The 21,353-nt window shown below is 42.7% G+C and overlaps 1 protein-coding gene across 1 annotated transcript in view; it reads right to left on the bottom strand.

Annotated features, from left to right (window-relative positions):
- The window catches only part of LOC147712731 (C4b-binding protein alpha chain-like), a 366,951-nt gene that overhangs the window by 183,773 nt on the left and 161,825 nt on the right, over nt 1-21,353 (bottom strand). The window contains exons 6-7 of the mRNA XM_086923391.1: nt 12,873-13,058; nt 176-355 (exon numbers count right to left, since the gene is read on the bottom strand). Coding sequence (XP_086779517.1) covers nt 176-355; nt 12,873-13,058 — 366 coding nt within the window. The remainder of the gene's footprint in view (nt 1-175; nt 356-12,872; nt 13,059-21,353) is intronic.

Genomic DNA, 21,353 nt, shown 5'->3' with positions numbered 1-21,353 from the left:
TGTTAATATTATTGCACAATATTCACCAATAATATGATAGGACACAAGGCTGATATTATTTCTAGGTGCAAAGCCAGTCTCTTTTTCTTTAATAAAGAGAATGTACAAGTTCCTCTGAGGTAAGTCTGGAGGAGGCAACACTAGCTTTAACCACCTGCGTTTTAACAGTACTTACGTCGACACACTGGCACCTTTGGAACCCATCTATCTTCTTCCTCACAGCGAATTTGTAGTCTATCACTTGTTGTAAATCCCTCGTCACAACGAAATTCCACCAAGTCCGAAACCTCATACTGAGATTTAAAGCCTAAGACCTTAAATCCATTTTCCACAACTGGATTTGAACAGCGGATATCTGAAAATGAAAGGAAGAGAATTGAAAGGTCAAATGTTACAGTGGTGCCGGTAGGCAAGGGAGTAGCCAGAAAATAAAAATACCCCCCGCTTTGATCCATCCCTCGAATGCTGTCAGGTGAGCAAAGCTAGTAAACTCTACCCACTCGAGATGAGGTCCCTTAATCCAGCTTCTGTCCATCTATTTCTGCATCTTTTAAGCCTGTAATGCAGCCATCCATCTATCCATCTTTTCATGTTTTCACCCATACATACATCCTTTCACCATTCCATCCTTCTACCCTTCATCATTAGTCTTACATCCCTCCTTCTACTCACACTTCCACCCATTCCTCCATACTTTTACCCATTCATCCGTCCATTCATTTTCATCCATCCACCAATTCACCCTCCTTTTATCAATCCACCGATTCATCCTTTCACCCTTCCATCCAGCCGTCTATTCAACCATCCACCCATTCATCCAGCATTTCTTCGTTACACTTTCTTTCACCCACCATGTAAATCTTGTTTTCCCATTCAATCAATCAGTCCTTTTATCTTTGCATTCGTCCTTTCATCCACAATTCCGTCCTTATCTGTATATGTCCTTTCTTTTGCTCTTCTTTCCAAACTTCTCTCCCACTCCCTCTTTCATTCCCTCTCATTTTCTCTTAATTTCTTTGCTGTGGTTAACTCCTAATCACTGTGTTGTTTATTGTTTTCCTTTACTTTTGATTTTTTAATAGCTTTTGCCTGCAGAGCTGCAGCCAGGAGAGGGTCATAAATAACTACAAGTGTCACCACCACCCCGCTTAAGCTGTGAAAGAGGGGGGGGGGGATTCACAAAGCCACTGCTGTTAGGGGCACCCCATATCAATTATCATGCCCATATCCCTTGTATCCCACCACCATTTGTTGACCTAAACACCGCCCACATCAGGCACAACAAAATATACTAATATCTCTCCCAACAATGTAGACAAGGCTGTGGGTGTCAGGTAGACAGTTACGGTTGCAGCATCATTCACAGTGTGGGTCACTGTCACCCTATCCAGTGCTGTAAAACATGCTGCGTGGCACACTACAAAACGATCCACGCCCACAACTCACAGGGTGTTGGCACAAATAGGACAGAATGGGAATTGTGAATAGTTGCTCAGAGTTCTATTTGGAGACTGCTGGTGCTTGGGAAGCGGTCACCATTTATTACCAGAGGGATCTTTTCTGGGAAGCCCGAGAGGCAAAAGGGGCTCTGCATTCAAATAAACAATTTAACACTTGTGTAGACCATTTGACCAAACAGTAAGGATCATGAGTCAAAATCTAAATTTAAATGGGTTTGTTACACAATAATCAAAAATTAAAAACATGTTATAAATGTAACGAATCATGACCAGCAAATTAAACTGTTGATGCAGTTTTCTTCTTCACAGCATAAAGAATAGAGTAATGACAGTTAGAATAATACAAATACAAAGAATATGGAATTGGAGGGTTTTCAAGTTACTCCGCTCCTCGTAATACCAAGAATATGTAGTTGAGGGTTGTCAAGTTACTCCGCTCCTCCTTCCTTCACGTAAAGAGATTCTAGGAAATAGCCACCCTAGCTCAAACTCCTAATTAAGGTTTGTTTAGGATAACAGGTCTCAAGGGAATTTGGGACTGTAGAAAGGTGTCAGCATGGTGAAAACTCCAGTGGAAGTCTTCTAACCCAGGGAAACAAGTGTTAGCATAAAGCCACACCCATATAAGAATGAAAGGAAGCAGAGAGGTCTCCACCTCTCAAAGCCCAAGGGATCTCTCCTAAAGAATAGCAATGTGAATATTAAAACACATAGACACTCCATCATTCCCATAGAACTCACACCTCCCCATCCAGGGACCATGAGTGTTGCACTTCCCACTATGCGATGGCAACAACTGTAGATTTTCTCATCCCACAAATCCTAGGCACACACATCGACCTTGGGTAGTACCCTGTTACTGATACATGATGAAAGACTTCTTCAGTCTTCTTCAGTCTCTTAGCTTTCCACACCTCTGCCAATTCTTTCTCTCTCAGGCTTCTCTAATACACAATGCTCCTTTCTCTAACTAATAATGCTTTGAAACAGCACCTGAAGAGGAGAAATCATGCAAGGCAAGCAGAAAAATGCATTTCGAAATCCAGGCACAGTAGAATTCGCTCTGTTAAACACTAAAATGTTAATTTTGATTCAAGTCAAGTCAAGTCAGGAATTTGTATAGCGCACTACTCACCCAGAGGGTCTCAAGGCGCTTAAGGGAGAGGGGTATGCTACTGATCGAACAGACAGGTTTTGAGTTGCTTTCTGAAGGAGAGGTGGTTCTGTGTGAGACGGAGGTGGGTGGGGAGTGAGTTCCATGTCTTGGCCGCCAAGTAGGAGAAGGATCTTCCTCCCATGGTTACTCTTCGGATGCGTGGAATCGCGGCGAGGGCTTGGTTGGACGATCGTAGTTGGCGGGTGGGGGTGTAAAAGGTCAGGCGAGTGTTGAGGTGTCTGGGTCCTAGGTCGTGGAGGGCCTTGTGTGCGTGGGTGAGGAGACGTAACGTGATTCTCTTGTTGACGGGGAGCTAGTGCAGGTCTCTCAGGTGATCGGATATGTGGTTGTGACGAGGTAAGTCAAGGATGAGTCGGGCGGAGGCGTTTTGAATGCATTGAAGACATTTCTGAAATTTGGCTGTGGTTCCGGCGTAGAGGGTGTTTCCGTAGTCTAGTCGGCTGGTTACAAGTGCTTGGGTGACCGTCTTCCTTGTTTCGGTGGGGATCCATCGGAAGATCTTTCGGAGCATGCGTAGGATGTTGAAACATGATGATGAGACGGCGTTGACTTGTCTGGACATCGAGAGGGAGGAGTCTACAATGAATCCCAGGTTGCGAGCATGGTCCGTTGGTTTGGGTGCACTGCCTAGGGCCGGGGGCCACCATGAGTCGTCCCAGGCAGAGGGGGATGATCCTAGGATGAGGACTTCCGTCTTGTCGGAGTTCAGTTTTAGGCGGCTGTTCTTCATCCATTCGGCTACGTCTTCCATCCGTTCGTGTAGGTTGGTTTTGGCGGTGGTTGGGTCTTTGGTGAGGGAGAGGATCAGCTGGGTGTCGTCTGCGTAGGAGATGGTGTTGAGGTTGTGTTGGCATGCGATGGATGCGAGGGGACTCATGTAGACGTTGAAGAGGGTGGGGCTGAGCGATGATCCTTGTGGAACGCCGCATATGACTTCGGTGGCCTCTGATTTGAAAGGGGGGAGGCGGACTCTCTGGGTTCTTCCGGCTAGGAACGAGATGATCCAATCCAATGCTTTATCTTGTATCCCGACGTTCCTGAGGCGTTGTACAAGTGTGCGGTGGCAGACCGTGTCGAACGCTGCGGAGAGGTCCAAGAGGATGAGGGCCGCAGTTTCCCCGTTGTCGAGCAGTTTCCGGATGTCGTCTGTGGCTGCGATGAGGGCGGTCTCAGTGCTGTGGTTGGCTCATAAGCCAGACTGTGAGGGGTCGAGGGAACTGTTAGACTCAAGGAAGGCGGCGAGCTGACTGTTGACGGTCTTCTCTATGACTTTGGCGGGGAACGGGAGGAGCGAGATGGGGCGGTAGTTCTTAAGTTCTGTGGGGTCTGCTGTAGGTTTCTTCAGGAGGGCGCTGAGCTCGGCATGTTTCCAGCTTTCTGGAAAGATAGCAGTGTTGAAGGAGCAGTTGATGATGTCCCGGAGTTGGGGTGCGATGACGGAGTCGGCCTTGTTAAAGATGTGATGGGGCATGGGTCGGTTGGCGATCCGGAGTGGATGGAGTTCATCAAGCGAATGGTGTCATCGGTGCTGATTGGGGTCCAGGCACAGAGGGTGGTGGTGGGGGGCTTCGGTTCAGTGGTGAGGGGAGTGGGCTGGTCGCCGAAGCTGTTATGTATGTCTGCGATCTTGCTGTGGAAGAACGAGGCTAGAGAGTCGCAGAGGTCTTGAGAGGGAGTGATGTTGTTGTTGCCGGCGCTGGGATTGGTGAGCTCCTTGACAATGCTGAAGAGTTCCTTGCTGTTGTGGGCGTTGCCGTCCAGTCTATCCTTGAATGCTGATTTCTTGGTGGTGCGGATCAGCTGGTGGCGTTTGCAGGTGGCGTTCTTGAGGGCGGTCATGTTGTCTGTGGTTGGGTTTCTTCGCCAGGCTTTCTCGAGGGTGCGGCAGTTCTTTTTGGAGTTCTTGAGGTCATCGTTGAACCAGGAGGCTTTTTTGCTTCCTGGCTTGTTGGGATGGTTTTTCAAGGGTGCTAGTTCGTTAGCGCAGTGGGTGATCCACTGTGCGAGATTGATGGCTGCTTGATTTGGGTCTGTTGCTGTGGCGGGAGGGTTTTGGTTCAGAGATGTGGTGAACTGGTCGGTGGTAATTTCGTTCCAGCTTCTGCGGGGAACTTGTTGCGGGTGGTGGTGGGTCGTGGTCTTTCTGAAGCTGAAGTGGACGCAGCTGTGGCCTGTCCAGTGCAGTTCCGTGACGTGATTGAAGGAGATGTGATTGCTGGATGAGAAGATTGGGTCGAGCGTGTGTCCGGCGTAGTGGGTGGGGGTGTTCACCAGTTGTTTGAGTCCAAGATTGGCGAGGTTATCCAGCAGGGTGGTGGTGTTGTTGTCGTTGTTATTCTCCAGGTGGAAGTTGAGGTCCCCTAGGAGGATGTAGTCATCGGAGGGGAGGGATATAATTAAATGAATCATGTGCAATACACTTACAAATAAATGCAGCATAATTTGAAACAGCATAATTTGAAACATAAGTATAAATACATACGAGTACTACATTAGTTCATTTTCAAACTATACTTTAATGTGCACACATTTATGAATCTCTAGTGTTCTATAGTGAAAGCATCTGAATAGTACATTTAAATACTTCACTTCACATTATTAAAGTTAAGACACACAGAGTATATAGTGCTAAGTGCATGTAAGGGTGGAACTAAAATTGTGCTTTTTCAAGGACTTGTACCCGAGTGCATCAAACACCTAACACAGGGTATGAGTTGCGCTTTAATCCCTTGTGTGCTTATGACGAGACCAGGCCATCATGAGTCACAGTTGAGCTGTGCTCATGACGGCGTGATCTAACCATAACAGCGCCACTCTGCCCACGCGTGGTTAATTCACCACCTGTGCGGGAGAATTAATGAGTGGGCGGGGTCATGACAAGACCAGGCCATCATGAGCACAGCTCCACCGTGACTCATGAGGGCCTGGTCTCGTCACAAGCACCGCGCTCAAACCCTGGCCCTCCCGCACTGTGGGGGAATGAGCCCCGCAGGGAAGGGGTTAAAATAAATTAAATACATATGAGAGAGGGGCAGTGGAAATATGAGGGGGACTATTGGAGGATGGTAGTGAGGGAATATGTGAAGAAGGAGGTCACTGCAGGGCTGCCAACAATGTTTCCACCACCAGGCACCACCAGTTCTAAATCTGGCTCTGTTTTCTCAAGAGACCCAAGCAGCAAGGCAGTTTGTAGACTTCCAGTAGATAGTTCCAGTCTGGACGAAAGGTAGCAATGGGGTAGAGATTCTACACCTGGTCCAGTGTCTTCTCTTCTATACTAGTGTGCAGGCTTCCTTGATGCTCAAATGACAAAGAACACACTGGGTCTAGTACTGCTACTACTCAAGTTGTTAGGGCAGAATGCCAAGGTTAATCAGTGGGTCCGCCGCAATCAAATGTTTGTAGGTTTCTCTATTTCTGGCTGGAGAAGAGATTTATATTCCTGTTCTTCGCCAGTCTAATCCGAGAACCGGGCAGGCCAGAAACAGGAACAGAAGGCTTCTGATGCTGATCAATCCACTCCCTGGACTGGTTGAGGTGTTATGTGCATTTGGTATACCTGACTGCATCAATTGCACCACAGCAGCAAGTCACTATTTCAATACACTAGGGACAAAAGAAACTGACACTATAGAGATTACCACTACATAAATTTAGGGAGGTACGTTTTTATTTTATTTAATCTATCTAATATAATTAGTTAAGGGTAAAATTAACATAAAATGCATTGATACAATTATGACTGGTAAGGGTGACTAAGATAATTTAATTACAGTTACTTTAATGAGGGGTTAGGGTTAGAATGGGTATTATGGTTAGGTTATAGATAATTATTGTAGTTAGTTTACATTATTTTGAGGCTATTCAAGTTTCAGTTTAAACCTATGGTAACAGATAAAACTCCACCAAAAGGGAAACAGCCCTCGTCAGTGTAAATATATATATACTGACAAACACATACACAAACTATAATGTCATTCAAAGAAAGAAAAGTGAAAGAGAATGAGTAATTTTTCTTTCTTTCTCAAGGGGCCAACACAATGTAACTTTTTTATACAATGTAGCAGAGAAAGACTGGTCTAAGACTATTTTGCTTGAGTTTTGTTGTTTAAAGCTGTAACTAAAATGTAACTTTTTTTTGTTTCTTACAGTTCCATGTGCTTTAATTAAATATGGAGAGTTTACTCTTAACATCCCCTCAATCATTGCTAACCCTGACAGGAACCGAGCCTTAGCCTCAGAAAGTTGAACACAGAGAACCTACTTCACATAAACACCTCGACTCAAGAAATGGTCACTTCCAACCGTCACATGAATGTGATGCTACTCAATTGTAGATCAGCGGTGAAACACGCAGCTGATATTTCTGATCTCATCATTGCACATAATTTGGACCTTGTGATCATCACTGAAACCTGGCTCAGTAATACCTCCTCCCCAATTCTTGATATCTTAATCCCTCCTGACTACTCTATTCTCAGAAGTGATCGCTTGGATTAAACAGGCAGGGGCATTACCTGCATTCATCGCTCCAACATCACAATAAAACAATCCTCTTGTACTGTCTTATCCACGTTTGAACAGCTAGTCTCTGACATTTGGAACAAAGGCAAGAAGATCTGTGTGCCACACTTGATATATCACCCTCCTGGTGACAATCTAGTTCTCACTGAGCAAATCATGGAGGTCATCAGCTCGAGTTCGGACCAACTCTGCCACATATTCCTCGGAGACTTCAACCTCCATTGGAATGACACAAATGATCCAATTGTCCATTCCTTTAAGACCTTCCTCTCTGACCTCAATTTCTCACAGCTCTGTAAAGGACCTACTCACAATAAAGGCGCCACTCTAGACCTCATTATTGCCAAAGACAACCTCATACAAATAGGGAAAATCCTACCCTGTGACTGGTCTGATCACTTTCAAATTCCCTTCCTCATTTTAGACAAGGGTCTGGATCGACAGGGGCAACCTCTTAGAGTGAAACAAATGATCTGCAATATGAGTTACCTAGACATTAACTTGTTAACCTCAATCACCAAAAATAAATTACAGCCCCCTTCTAATTTGACCAACCTTGACGATCTTTCTGAGCACTACTGTAACACTTTTTCTAATATTCTTGACTCTGTTGCTCCGAAACAGCTCAAAAGGATCCCAGTCAAACTCTCCAAACCATGGTTTAATGGTGCCCTAAATAATGAACGGCAGAATCTAAGACTCTCTGAGAGACTCTGGACAAACTCCCCTTCTCATTTAAGAAAGTTGAGAAGCGTTTACAACAAACACATACTCTTGGCAAAAATTGACCTCTTCAGATCTCAACTGGATGGAGCTAAATATAGACCAAAAAACTCTTCGAACTCATCAAGGAACAATCTATCCAATCCTCTAACCAGAGTTCTGCTCCGCTATCCATGCCCCCGAGTGGTGATGATTTTACAGCTCACTTTGCTGGAAAAACAGTTAAAATAGAGCTGGAGCTATTATCCACCGCCCCAACTTTATTATCCAAAATACAACCCGTAGAATCTGGGGAGGGGGCTGAATCCTTGACAATTTACCACCAGCCTTTGGGCAGCTCTCTCAAAAACAATGCTACTTGGAGCAGTTTTCTCCTAACAGACTGCACTGAGATACTTTGCAATATGACATCCATCAAACCCTCCAACCACTTTGGCGATCCACTACCCGCCAAGCTCTATAAAGATTTAATCTCAGCCGTTCTCCCTCTTTGGTCCAAGATCATTTATGAATCTCTTATAAAGGGTAAGATCGCGGACTGTCTAAAAGTTGGGCAAGTTAATCCAATTCCTAAAAAGCCCAATGCCGACCTATCAGATCTTTACAACTAACGCCCAATCACCAGCAGTATTACTCTAGCAAAAGTGCTGGAAAAATGTGTTAATTCACAGCTCTGCAAACATATTGAGAAATATCATGTCATGGATCCTCTCCAGGCAGGATTCAGAGCAGTTCACAGCACTGAAACAGCACTAACGCACATAGTGTATGACGCTGTGAGAGCCCTTGACCAAAATGTCCCATGTCTCCTGATCCTTCTAGACCTGTCCTCAGCCTTCAATACCATCAAACATGAAAACTTGATTGGTCTCCTACAAAATAGGATGGGATTGTCGGGCTCGGTACTAAATTGGTTTGCATCCTTCCTTCACAACCGCACGCAAACGATCAAAGTTAATCATGCCCTAGCTTCCAGTACCCCGGTCCTAATTGGATTCCCCCAAGGCTCGACGCTCTCGCCCACTCTCTTCAATCTATTTATGGAACCTCTTGCAGTCATTCTGAACAGAGCCAACATCCAATACCACATGAATGCGGATGACACGCAATTGTACCTGAAGATCTCATCACAGGAGGACATAAAAACTTTAAATGCCGCACTTGCACAAACTCAACAATGGCTTGCCCAAAACCACCTCTTACTAAATACTCTCAAAACGGAATTTCTTTTGATGACCCCACCTAATCACCCAGCCCCTACCTTGACTGGATTAAACAACTAACTGCTCTGAACTGCACATCTCATGTTGTAGACCAAATCTTTAGGTGTCACCTTGGATAAACATCTAAATATGCAAGCACATATCAGCGCTACTACTAGGGGAGACAATTTTCAACACTGAAGAAAATCAAACCATTCCTCCCACCCAAAGACCTCAGGACGGTGGTACAATCTTTGATTGTCCCTAGATTGGAATATGGATTGGTGACCCTAGCAGCACTTCCCAAAGCCAGCTTAACCCCACTCAGAGCTACCTTGAATGCTTCAACCAGGCTTTTAATGGGATCTAGGAAATTTGATCACATTTCACCCGACCTGTTGCAGCTAAACTGGTTATCTATTGAAGCTTGAATCAGACTCAAGATTGCTTGTCTGACTCATAAAGCCATAAACTACAATACCCCATAATACCTAGCAAATAAACTTGAGCTATTGGGCTCTAGCAGGACCCTCAGAAGTACGTCCACAATTTTCTCTTGAAGCCGCCAAGATTCAAAAAGAAAGGATCATACAACAGTGCGTTCACCAGTCTTGCTCCTAGAATCTGGAACTCCTTACCATCCGAGATCAGATCCTTCTACTACTTCCTTTAAAAAACTGGTCAAAAGACTACTAATGAATGAACTTTAATCGCACTGATCACATTCGGGTGTTTTTGTTAATAACCAAATTCTTGACGTATTCTCACTGATGTTCTATATGTCTTTACCTTCTTTTTGCATTCGTTTTGTCTCAGTCCTCGATAGCTCCTTTAACCGCAACTTTTGTTTTTTGCTTGATCCCCTTTTGTTAATATTCCTTGATCACACATCTTGGTTCCTTCTATTGTTTGATGTTTTACTCTGAGTGATACATGGCGCCTCTGATACACCCTACTCGTTACTCTTGAATGTTCTCCCACAGTTTGTACTCTCACTTACCTCCTTTTTTTTGTTTTCTATAATGGCTGAAGACTACTCTGTACAGCGCTCTGATACCCATTTGGGTATTGTTCGCGCTCTATAAAACTTTTCACATGAATAAATAAATAATAAATTAGAAGCATTGTTTAGGTCTAATCTAATTATTTTATATGCTATAGAGAAAATGGAAAGAATAATAACATATTTGACCTTCCGGCAGTATTTTATTTTTTGCTTATTGGAGAAATGGGTGGCTTATGTAAATATTGGCCAATATGTACTATCACATTTGCTCACATGCAAAGAATAGGTAAAACTCTTTGAAACATTGGCCCCCTTTTCAAACAAGTCAGTAGTGGGAGCAGGTGAATGGCCAAACATCCCAAGCTTTAAACAATTAATGCAAGATGTAGTGACAGGTACCTGTGAAAAGAGTGCTGTCGCCATGCACATGGGATAGTGGTGAAAACATGCCACAAGACTTTTCACAATCCAATAAATTTCATAAATGGAGGGTGCACCATTGTTATGTGGGGTACCTTCAGCTAATCCCGGCTTTTTATCCAACTGCATTCTACTGCTGGGGCTTTTGAGCCTATTGTTACAATGTTAACAGCAACATGTCAAACCCCAGAAAACAATGTGATGTCTGATAAAAGGTCAGGACTGACTAAAAGTGAGACATTTACTATGGAGACACTTGGCATTTATGAATATCCACACAACAGCAGCACTACCTTAATATAGTTAGGGAAACAGTGCAGAAAAGCAGTGGTGAGCACGCTTAAAGCATCAAGTTGCAGGTGCTTTAGAATGCAGCTCTACAAATATATCTTGTGCAATTCAAACTTTTAAAGTGTTCAGAAGGTACTATGCTGTTGGCAGGCTTGACTGCCCCTACAATTTCATAATATTCCATAAGGAGTTTGTGAATTATCCCTAACAGTTTCCATTATCGTCCTGTAAACCAGACAGATTCCTGACTGAGTGAGTGTGAGAGGTAATGAGATTTGAGTGAGATTGCAATACACAAACTTTCTACACTTAAAACAATCTAACATAAGTCTGTTAGACACACTGCTGATGGGAAGACTACATACCCTGCATTATAGTTCCTTTGAATTAAATATATGCTTTATAATAACATGTTTTGTAAACACTGTAAAAGCACAGTTTTTGTCTTTTTTGGGGGGTAGGAAACTGAATAAACACTGATAAGCAATGATTTCAAAAGGTTTGGAAAGCACCAAGAAAACACCACTGACATCCACAAAAATTAAACATAGACAACAGGACAGCCTAATTATTTTATGTAACTTATGGATTCTAGGGGTAGAATTGGAGTTAAGTTAAGGAATGAATTTAAACGATTTAACAACTAATTATTTAAGGGTAGCTACTTAATTTGATTTCATTTTATTTAATTTCAAATTATTAGGGGTTATGTTTAATAATAGGTTTAGATTAAGGATATATATTAAAATGTTCTTCAAATGTTTTAATATATGTAATTTAAATTTAATGTAAATGGTCGAGGTAAATGTATGGTTGGGATAGTGGGGTTGAAATAATGGTAAAATACATTAAAAACATATATCTGTCAAAGTAGTGGCATCAGTGTAGTGTCTCTGATTTATCAATGTATAACTGTGTATTGGCCAATAACTGAGGCCTGCATCTGACCCAATTGTCAAGGGAGATGAGCACAATGCAAGACGCCCGGGAAAGTAAAACATACATTGGACAAATGGAATGGCTTAAAATTTCCACCACACAAGATTTCTTAAAGGGGGCACACAATTCTGTATGTGCCGGCTGGGACGTCTGAGACAGACATCACCAGCTTAAACAATTTTGTAAAGAATACACACAAGTTTTAAACTAACTCCACCATTCACCTATACACACATGTAGCACACTTTCCCATCAAAAAATACATATACTTGATGCTTATCCCAGACATGATTAAAGTAAAGGATGCCTATTTGTAGGAAGTGAGTAGACCGTTGCTGGGAAGAGCTAATAGAGTCTTACTTGTGTACAGATAAAAGGCTGTGAACCTGGACTGTAATCAGGCAGCTACTCCAGTCACTGCATAGCCTGAGATGTAATGAGTTAGCTATTCTATCTCAGAAGGGGGACACTTGGCTATGCACTCTGATATTAGAGCCCCCTTTGATTCTGGACAAGTCACAAATAACATGGACCACTTCCAGTGAGCTCACACAATTAACAAGCTCTCTAGAGGGGAAGTCCAGAAAATGTGCAAGGGATAGGGCAGCACAACTTTTCCGGGCCATGCAGAGGATGTTTGAATCAAATTTGTGTCATAGCTAAATTTTGAGCGTTGATTGATCTGAAAAAGCAGATACACATTCTACAAAGTGAGCAGTGGCTCAGTGAATAAAATGTCCACATGAATGCACTAGTAAATGATACTGAATGTATTCATTCCTCCAGTGTAGTTTTGAAATAGGCTGTTTGTTTTGCAGTGATCCTCATCCTTTATCAGAGAAAGGGCATAGGGGAAATGGACATTCAGTGCTACACAAAGGTTCATGCAATTCGGCCAGATTAGAAAACTGAGTATGGAAAACTAGTTTCTTGTTTCCACAATCTACCCTGTAAATAACATCTACTCAACAAACATTCAAGTTTGTTCAGGATGTAGCTATGAGGAGGATGGAAAAGGCCAGGTGACTTCATACTAAGTGAATGCCCAGTCCCAATTTCTGCATCTTTTTGTTGTGCCTAGCCAATTACAAATAATTCTCCCTATAGATTCACTTCTTGCATGTAGTTACCTTTGCATTTAGGAGCAGGCTCTTTCCACAGTCCGGTCTCTGTACAATGATTTACCCGGCTTCCGCTTAGCTGGAAATAGTTGGAGTTGCAACTGTACGTTACAGCGGAGAGGTACTGGAACTCCTCCTGGCCGTAGCCGCTATGAGTGCCATTGGCTATGTCTGGAGGGTCATCGCACACTACAGCTAAAAGGAAGAAAAAAAGGAAGACACATTTGATGTAAATGCCAATAGATTTATTTAGAACTCCTACATCTTGCAAGAGATGTTATTTAGAGGAGGACACATTGACTAAATTACTGAAGCATTGTACTTTAATTCTACAGGGTAGCTATTATCTATACCTACAAGAGACTCTTTACAGCTGCCAATACCCTTTCATAAAGGGGGTTCTAGACATCCTCGACATTTTTGTCAAGCTCTAGGAACATGTGGTTATATACAGTACAGACTAAAGATTCCCCTTTAAATGAATTTGACTATTTAGGAGCAATGCATTTTCAATCCTCACAAGTGGCCCATCTAACTGACTGAGTCGGTATGTAGCCTGTACTTCGCAGGCTCCAGATCGGCAGTCAGTAAATCATTGAAGTTACCTGGGGAATTATTACATTTCAGGTACATTTTAAGTCTTTTCAGTATGCGCGGAAAAGAAAATCGATTTTGTCGAAAACTTCTGGGATCCCAATTTCTTCTCCAAATGTTATTTGCCATCAGGATTTACAGCTGTTTTATATTGCCCGGCCATATTTTGGCTAAGAATTTGGCAAAACCCGGAAGCGTCATTAACTAGGGAAACTATAATGGACTGCCTTAAATGCAGTAAGGGCGGAGACATACCGTGACTTGCCGCTGTCAGAAACGACTTGAACAGCGTGAACCTTGATCACATTTTCCTGAACCCAAACAACATGGAGGGCACAACTTAAAAGACCTTACAAGAGGCCTTATACGACCGATATAGTAGCTCAAGACATGATATGGAACTTGGAAGCCATCAGTGATTAGGTATATGACTTTGGCACCTACCAACTGCCCCCCAACTAATTTGCCCTCTAGCTATCTCCTACTGAATTTGAGTTGCTGGGAGAGAAGCTTGTTGTTTCGCCTTAGGGCAGGCACCTTAAAATATCTATTGTGCTTCCCTATAGGCTTTAATATCAACCTTGGGCAAATGCCCTGCCCTGTCCCTGTGGTAATCAGAGCAGCCAATCAACGCTAAACTTTATATTTTTTTGTAATTTCAATTTGTTATATACTAAACAGTTTTTTATCCCTTTTTTAAGGGCAACTACTATTGCTGACTTGAGAATAGCCTACATGGAAATTCTTATTCTTAAAAGTGTAGACTTAATTTTTAGAGTAATCTCTTTTCTGAAGGTGGCAGTTCGTTCACGTGCTTCAATGAGCACTCCTTAAAAAACATCAGATGTAAGCCAATTATATTTTACCCGTTATTTGTTGTGAACCATAATTTCTAATGTTTGTTGGCCCCCTCCAGAAATATTTGCCTTGCACATTATTGCATATTATGGCTCTTAATTATAGTTTATATCTGTTTGCACTTTATACAACATATTTATGCTGCTATTTACTTACTGTATTTTAACACATTGTGTTGTGTTGTTATTTGTTTGTTTCTGATCGTCCTTACATTATTCTAATGTGTTATGCCAATTGCTTATTTGCACCCATCACACTATGCTGCTATTGTTAGGAATAACCGAGCTATTTAAAGGAGTGGTCGTCTCATACATTTGCCTCCCTGTCATAATATGAATACTTATAGTTCTGACCATACTATATATACGAGTCTATGTTACTTATTGTTATGTATTGATTTTTATTGAAAATGTTTTTAATGTGATCTTTGCTTTTATGGATATTATGTATCCGAATAAAGATTATTTGAATTGAATTGAATTAAGTCTTTTAAATCGCAGGTTTTGTCTTTATATGTAGGTCACTTTTTTATAGTTTTAAATCACTTAATTTTAATAATATTTATCTAGGCCCATTGCACAGGTAGTATCGCTTTACTAGGGACTTACAAAAAAAATTAAATATTCCAATTGGGTATAAGCCAATTCAACATGTTTTAAGGAGACAGCACAAGCACTTTAGCACTGGTTAGAAGTAAGGCCAACAAATTCAACAAAACAAATAGGAGGAGGAAGGCTAAAAGTCTGAGGATGACCCTGCAGAAAGGACCATGTTCAACATAAGGTAATTACAAATGAAAACAGATTGGAAAAAAAGAGGAATAATAATTGTACTTATGTTACATTTTAATATTTTAAAATATTTAATTTAATATATGGGTAGATGTTTTTAGGGCTCAGAAACAGGACTGGGTAATATACAGGGTCAGTAAGAGGGTTTCAAGGTTCATGAATGGGAAGTGCTTTTAGTTTTTAGTAGTAAGGGGTTTTTCAGGTTTGGGGTGGGTAAAACATAATTACATTACTTTAAATAAAAGAAATATGTATAAATATTTAAATGAATACCTTCATTTAAATTAAATAAGAACACAAAACGAATGGCAAAATTATTTAACAAAACTAAATTAGATTACACTTAAATAACATATTAGTACTTAACTACATTAAAAAACAAATGTACCTTAATTTTATTTTTAGAAATATGTATGTGTTTTAATATAGTCTAAAATGACTGTTATTCATGTCCTTTCTCTCAGAACGTTTTCTAATTTTGGATAGCCAAGTCTATCATTTCATCAAGTAACACATATTTCCACAAAGCCTGTGTCTATTCCTTTTTCTAAAGGGAATCAGTCTGCTATAACCGCAATACTAATTGATGACATTTTGAACACACTATACATACGGTTTTATGAGAAATGCTGATGTGAGCTGCTCTGTGGTTGTTTGACTTTTTTTGAGTGATTTCGATCTGTGATTATTACCTTACCTTTTAAAGATGTCGGGATATGATTGTTATCTATTATTGAGAGATATTGACAAGGGTTAGGGCGGCAAATATATCAGGTTTGGGAAAGATGAGGGTCAGGAAACCAAGTGGGTGGTTCATGGGCAGGATGTGCAGTCTGTGTTAGTGTAGTATTAACAGTATTAACAAGAAATACTTATTTATTGACTCAGAAATATAAAAGACCAGTTGAATGCGTTGCGCATTCAAAGTTGTTAATATTGGTTGTCTACAGCGAACTGCAATGGACGCTTAACCAATTAAGTCATCTCCAACAGTAAATATAATGACAATTTGAAACTATTCAATTAATACCAAAGTAAACAAGTGTTCCTGTCAATGGAATGTGTGACATAAAATTAAAAAATGTTATGCCTCAATATTTTGAAATCCAATAGGCAACATCCTGGGGGAGTCTGCTGTAACCTATAAAATGCACATTCGATGTAATGCCTTTATTGTTGTTAGCTACCTTGCCTAATATGCTCCTCTTTGTTAGCAAAATGTCTTACATTTTATTGAGGATTGATCCCTGATGTTTTTTTAAGATACTACAATTGCACCCCCCTACGTGAGCCTGCAGTGATCCGGAACACCTGAACAGAAGCAGCTACAACAGCATTTTGCCTGTGATGAGCAAAACAATAGTAAAAACTGGAATTAAGATGAACTAATGCCACCTGTATTTGCAAAACAGCCTTTCCCATGCCAGTTGCCAATCAAAAGAGGAACAGCATGGAAAAAGTTCTCCTTGAGACAGTAAAACTTATAGGGTCACCTTAGATGAAGATAACCTGCAATGTTTATGCTGTCAGATTTATAAGCATTGATTAATACAATTTGCCGCTCTACACTCGATGAAGCAGTGATAAAAGCAATGTTGCATCAGCTATGCTCTTGATGCCATTCCTGGCCACCCTTAGTACTTTGAGTTTAAGCACCCTCTCAGGTCTGATCGCTTTCAATGTCTTTTCAACACTAAAGGTACACTTCCAGAGCTCATGAGCAGAGGCAGGTAGTTTTCAATCAAATGCAGTCAACATATACGGTTGTTTTGAATTTAGCCTTAGAGCCTTCCCTAGTGGGCTCTACCTGCCATTAAAGGCCCGCTCCAGCGTTAAAGGCCCAAAGCCAAAGACGAGGACCATTAACAAGGGAGCGGGCCTTTAATGACTGGTAGAGCCCACTATAGAGGGCTGAATAACTTAAGTCTTGGCACCAATTACATTTTAGGCAGAAATACTGCATGGGCGGAATTAACAACTGTTGCCAGCATCTTCCTACCTACATCAATTTCAAGTTAATCCCCATGAAATGGTGAATATCCACATGGCTCCAGTTGTCCAGGTCAAATTACACATGCTATTCTGTTTTCCATGTGGAATACCACTACCACTTACACCTGCTTTTAGTAAGATGTATATTGGGTCGGGTTTGGGTGCTAGGTTGGGATACAGGGTATTAGGGTGGGAGGGGACAGAGAATGCTGTGGGCAGAGACAGAGGGAGTGTTATGTGTTCCCTGTGCCATAGAGGAGTTAAGGTGGGTATCAACGGTGTAGAGGCCTGGCCTCAAGCAATTTTTCAAGCTACAACTCAAGGATATATATTGTGTGTATTTATCTTCAAGGTTTGTTTAAGTGGAGTTAGTAGATGAAAACCTGTACTTACCCTTATATTTACTTACCTTGGAAATATAGTGGTAGTCAATATTCTGGAGTCAACATTTTTTGTAGGCAAATGTCTGTGGCTATAAGGAAAATGTATAGTGCCTTACTATTTCAGGTATAGTACCTCAGTAACTACCCTGATGCTCTGTTAGTTGTAAGCCTATTGAGCCTAAAAATGTATGTTGGTTGCCTATTGTCATTAGACTATGATAAGACCAACCCAAAATCACAAAGGAACACTTACCCCTGATGTTCATTAACCTAATAACAATGGCCAACGCTGTTATGCAACATACGTACATCTACTACACTGTGGTTCTGCACAGATCGCTTAACAGGAGGATGTTGACCTACCACTCTAAAATAAAATACAGAGCAATATCTAACTAGGTGCATCATCAGGACTGGTTTGCTTACACTGTACACTGATGCCTCATTGCAAAAATATAATTGTCACAAGAAAATTTAACACCATCAAGCAGGAACACATGCTTCAGAAAGCTATTGGGTGCCATTCAGCTTAGGATGACCGCAGTTGAAGGTTAATGAAAAAATAAAAAAAGGTTTTATGAAGTGCACAGGTGCTTCTAAGAGTGTCCCAGCGCAAATGACTAACATGTAGGATATTTCTTTATTTTTTAGTTCCATGTATGTTTCGAGAAGAAGAAGTATATAAGATGTAAGTTGGTTAATAGAACACCCGACCAGGAGCAATAACTTCCCTGCTCAGGCTCCAGACCCCAACTGATTCACAGAGCCAGCATTCCACACTTACCATTCTATTCATGCATGATCACTCATAAAGGCTGAGCAATACACATAGGGGATAGATATAACAAAGGGTGTTTCCTGTTTTGGGGAAGGGGAGTGGTAAGGGGTAATTTAGGGTTTTAAGGGTTAGATTGATTAAGAAATGCATAGTTAAAGAATGCATCATTAGAAAATAAATGACATTCTTAATTTTGGAAAATCGTCATAGGTAATAACAAAGGGCACAACATTATTACCTTGACAGTTATAGTCAACATTTTAAAATTCAAAATGCATACAAATTTCTCATCATGCCATGTTGTATGCTACCTGCGAACAACATGATTCGTAATCAGGCAGGGACACTCTCTGGGATGTTCTGATAGCACACCCTGAACCCATTTACTACAGCACACTTCATTAATACCAACACTGTAAAATAAGTAGTCTAACAATACTAGAGAGGGAGTATACGCACAAGTGATATTTGGAACTCTTAGGGGTTTAACAGTGGGGCATCAGGAGTGGTAGCTAGAGGACTGCCAGGGACAGACAGGTGACAACGTAAATGGTTTCCACCATTGTCTGCAATAAAATATGTCTGAGACAAAAGAGAATTACATTAGAAGACGTCAGACATGACTAAACAGATGTATAGCAGTTCTTTAGACAGATGACACTATAGACAACTTAATGTAAAAGTGTGCATACCGAGGAATGGGCCCAACGGAACACATTATATCAAATAATCCACTTTGGGAGTCTGAGTGAACTTCTGTGTCCCATGGCTGTGTCAAAAGTCTGAAATAGGTCCAGTAATAGTAGCACACAGGAATCCCCATTATCAACCAGACAGGGTCCCTTTTTAGGTCTCGCGTGGCGTCAGGTGCGCACATGCGCACTCGAACTCGCAAGCTAGGTCTCACGTGGCATCAGGTGCGCACATGCGCACTCGAGCTTGCGAGATTTAATGACTTGGAGTAGCGAGGTTAAGACCCGCCCCTCTTCTCCATTGGCTGGCCTCCTAAACGGCGGCCAGCCATTGGAGAAGATGTCCCAGTGACGTTATTCTTTGGATCTAAGCCCTGTCTTTTTCGGATTGGTGGGGTGTTTTTGACTTTCTTTGTACCTAGTGACGTTCTCAGTCAAAAACATGCACCCCAGTCTGAAAAGGATGGGGCTTACAGACGCAGCCTGGCTCGAGGCAGGTCACTCAGGAAAGAAGCGTCGGCAGGAATTCACCCTCAGGCCACTACAGTGCCACTGCTACTTTTTGGCTGCCCTATCAGCTGATCGGTACCCCGGCAGCACTGATGCCGTCAGGTCTTGTGCGTTTCTCCCGCCGATAGCCTTTTTGCCGAGGGGGGGCGCTCACCACCTCCCGCCGCAGTGATGAGTGTTTGCGCGCTGGGCTAATTGTGTGCCCCAATCGCCGTTCAGTCCTGTGGGCTTGCCGGGGGGGGGCACCTTCACCGCCACCCTCCGCAGCAATGCGTGTAACCGCCGAGCTCCTTTATTCCTTTATTTGACCCAACAGCCGCTCAGCACTGCAGGCTGCTCCCGCCGATAGCCTGTTGCCGGGGGGGGGGGGAGTAATCTTCACCGCCACCCGCCGCTCTCGCTCCGTGATGTCCTTCGGAGTGCGGCGTCGCAGCACGGCAGCGCCTCGGAGAACGGAGGAAGGGCAGGTGAAAGGGCCAAATTGTGGCGTGTGGGCAGGGGGTGGGAGGCACAAGAGGAGTCGGGGCCTGGCATGGAACGCAGGGTCTACTAGTAAGATAAACTAGTAAGCCAACTAGTGAACTCAGTTTGGGGGTAATGCTTACTTTACTTGTACTCCCTGCCAGCCACCTCCGCTGGCGGCCCGCGGCGGCCTGGAGCCTGCGGTGGGCGTCCCCGCCATGAGCCTGGGTCCCAAGGAGCTGTCCAGCCTTCTAGGACTGCTCTCGGAGGAGGCGTGCACCAGCGCCTGTCTTCTTGAAGTCCGAGCACTTCCGAGCCGGGTCTGTCCTGGTGATGCTGCTACATCAGCCAGATCTGCTGCCCAGCCCGGCGCAGCGCCTTTTCGCATTCTACCTACTCGGGGAGATGTACCGGACCAAGCCCCTCGCAGCCAACCCCTTCGCCACTATATACGCACACTTATTGAACCCACCACCCCCAGGCTCCGAGGAACTAGAGCGGCCGCTCTCAGGTAAGGAAAGAGGTAGAGCAACATTATGAGGGTGGCCCTGGTGTGCAGCGTTGAGGTGAGAGTATTGATTATGGTGATCAGGCTGTAGAGTAGGGGCTGGGGAGTTGGCACAGGGGCTTCTGACCGCTCCACCCACCCTCCCTCAGTATATCCGCACTTTTGTATCATGCATGGAAGAAGATCAAAGCAAGTATAGTGTAGCTTTACTGATGTTCGTGCTGACATCTTGATGTGTACCCACCTCCGATCTAAAAACTGGGTGGAACATACAGGTTTATCCCCTCAGACTTGCATATTTGTGAGCTGTGAACATTCAAAGTAGAGTCTCTTTGTGCCTACTTAATGGCCTTGTCAGGTGAGCGATAATCTGCAGACTTTGCCAAACTTCAAGCACAAACAAAATGTATTGTGTGGGGAGATGGTTTATTCGTTGACAGTAAATTGTTTTTCGAATGAGGGTATTCAGACAGTTTTAGTTGGCTGCCTCGATGTTAAATTGTGTCTGTCAGAGAAGATATTAAGTTATACGAATACAATGCACTTTAAAAATCTACATGTCTGTATTAGCAAAGGCTCCTTATGTTATTTCCACTGTGTTGTTTTTTGCTAATAACATATGTAAGTGGTGTTTCTGCTTGGCCTCTGGAAAGCAGGTGTTTGATTTATTTTCTTGCTGCAGCGTTTTTTATTTTGCAGTCTCCTTTCTCTTATGTCATTATGTTGCAGTGATGTCGTAGTCTGATGTCAGTTCCACTTGCCGTAGCGGTCTGTAACATCTGAGGGAACCTGACGTCACACCGTGAGACTGCTGCTGGCTCATGACGTCACACTGTGAAATGCCCTACAAAAACTTCGTATTAGACTATGCTACCACTGCGAGAACATGACGTCAGTTTGTGCATCCCTTCAGTAACCTGAC

The sequence above is a fragment of the Lissotriton vulgaris genome, chromosome 5 (assembly GCF_964263255.1).
Source record: "Lissotriton vulgaris chromosome 5, aLisVul1.2, whole genome shotgun sequence".
Lineage (NCBI taxonomy): Eukaryota > Metazoa > Chordata > Amphibia > Caudata > Salamandridae > Lissotriton > Lissotriton vulgaris.
Note: the sequence above shows the minus strand (reverse complement) of the source record. Positions and strands in the feature narration are given on the sequence as shown.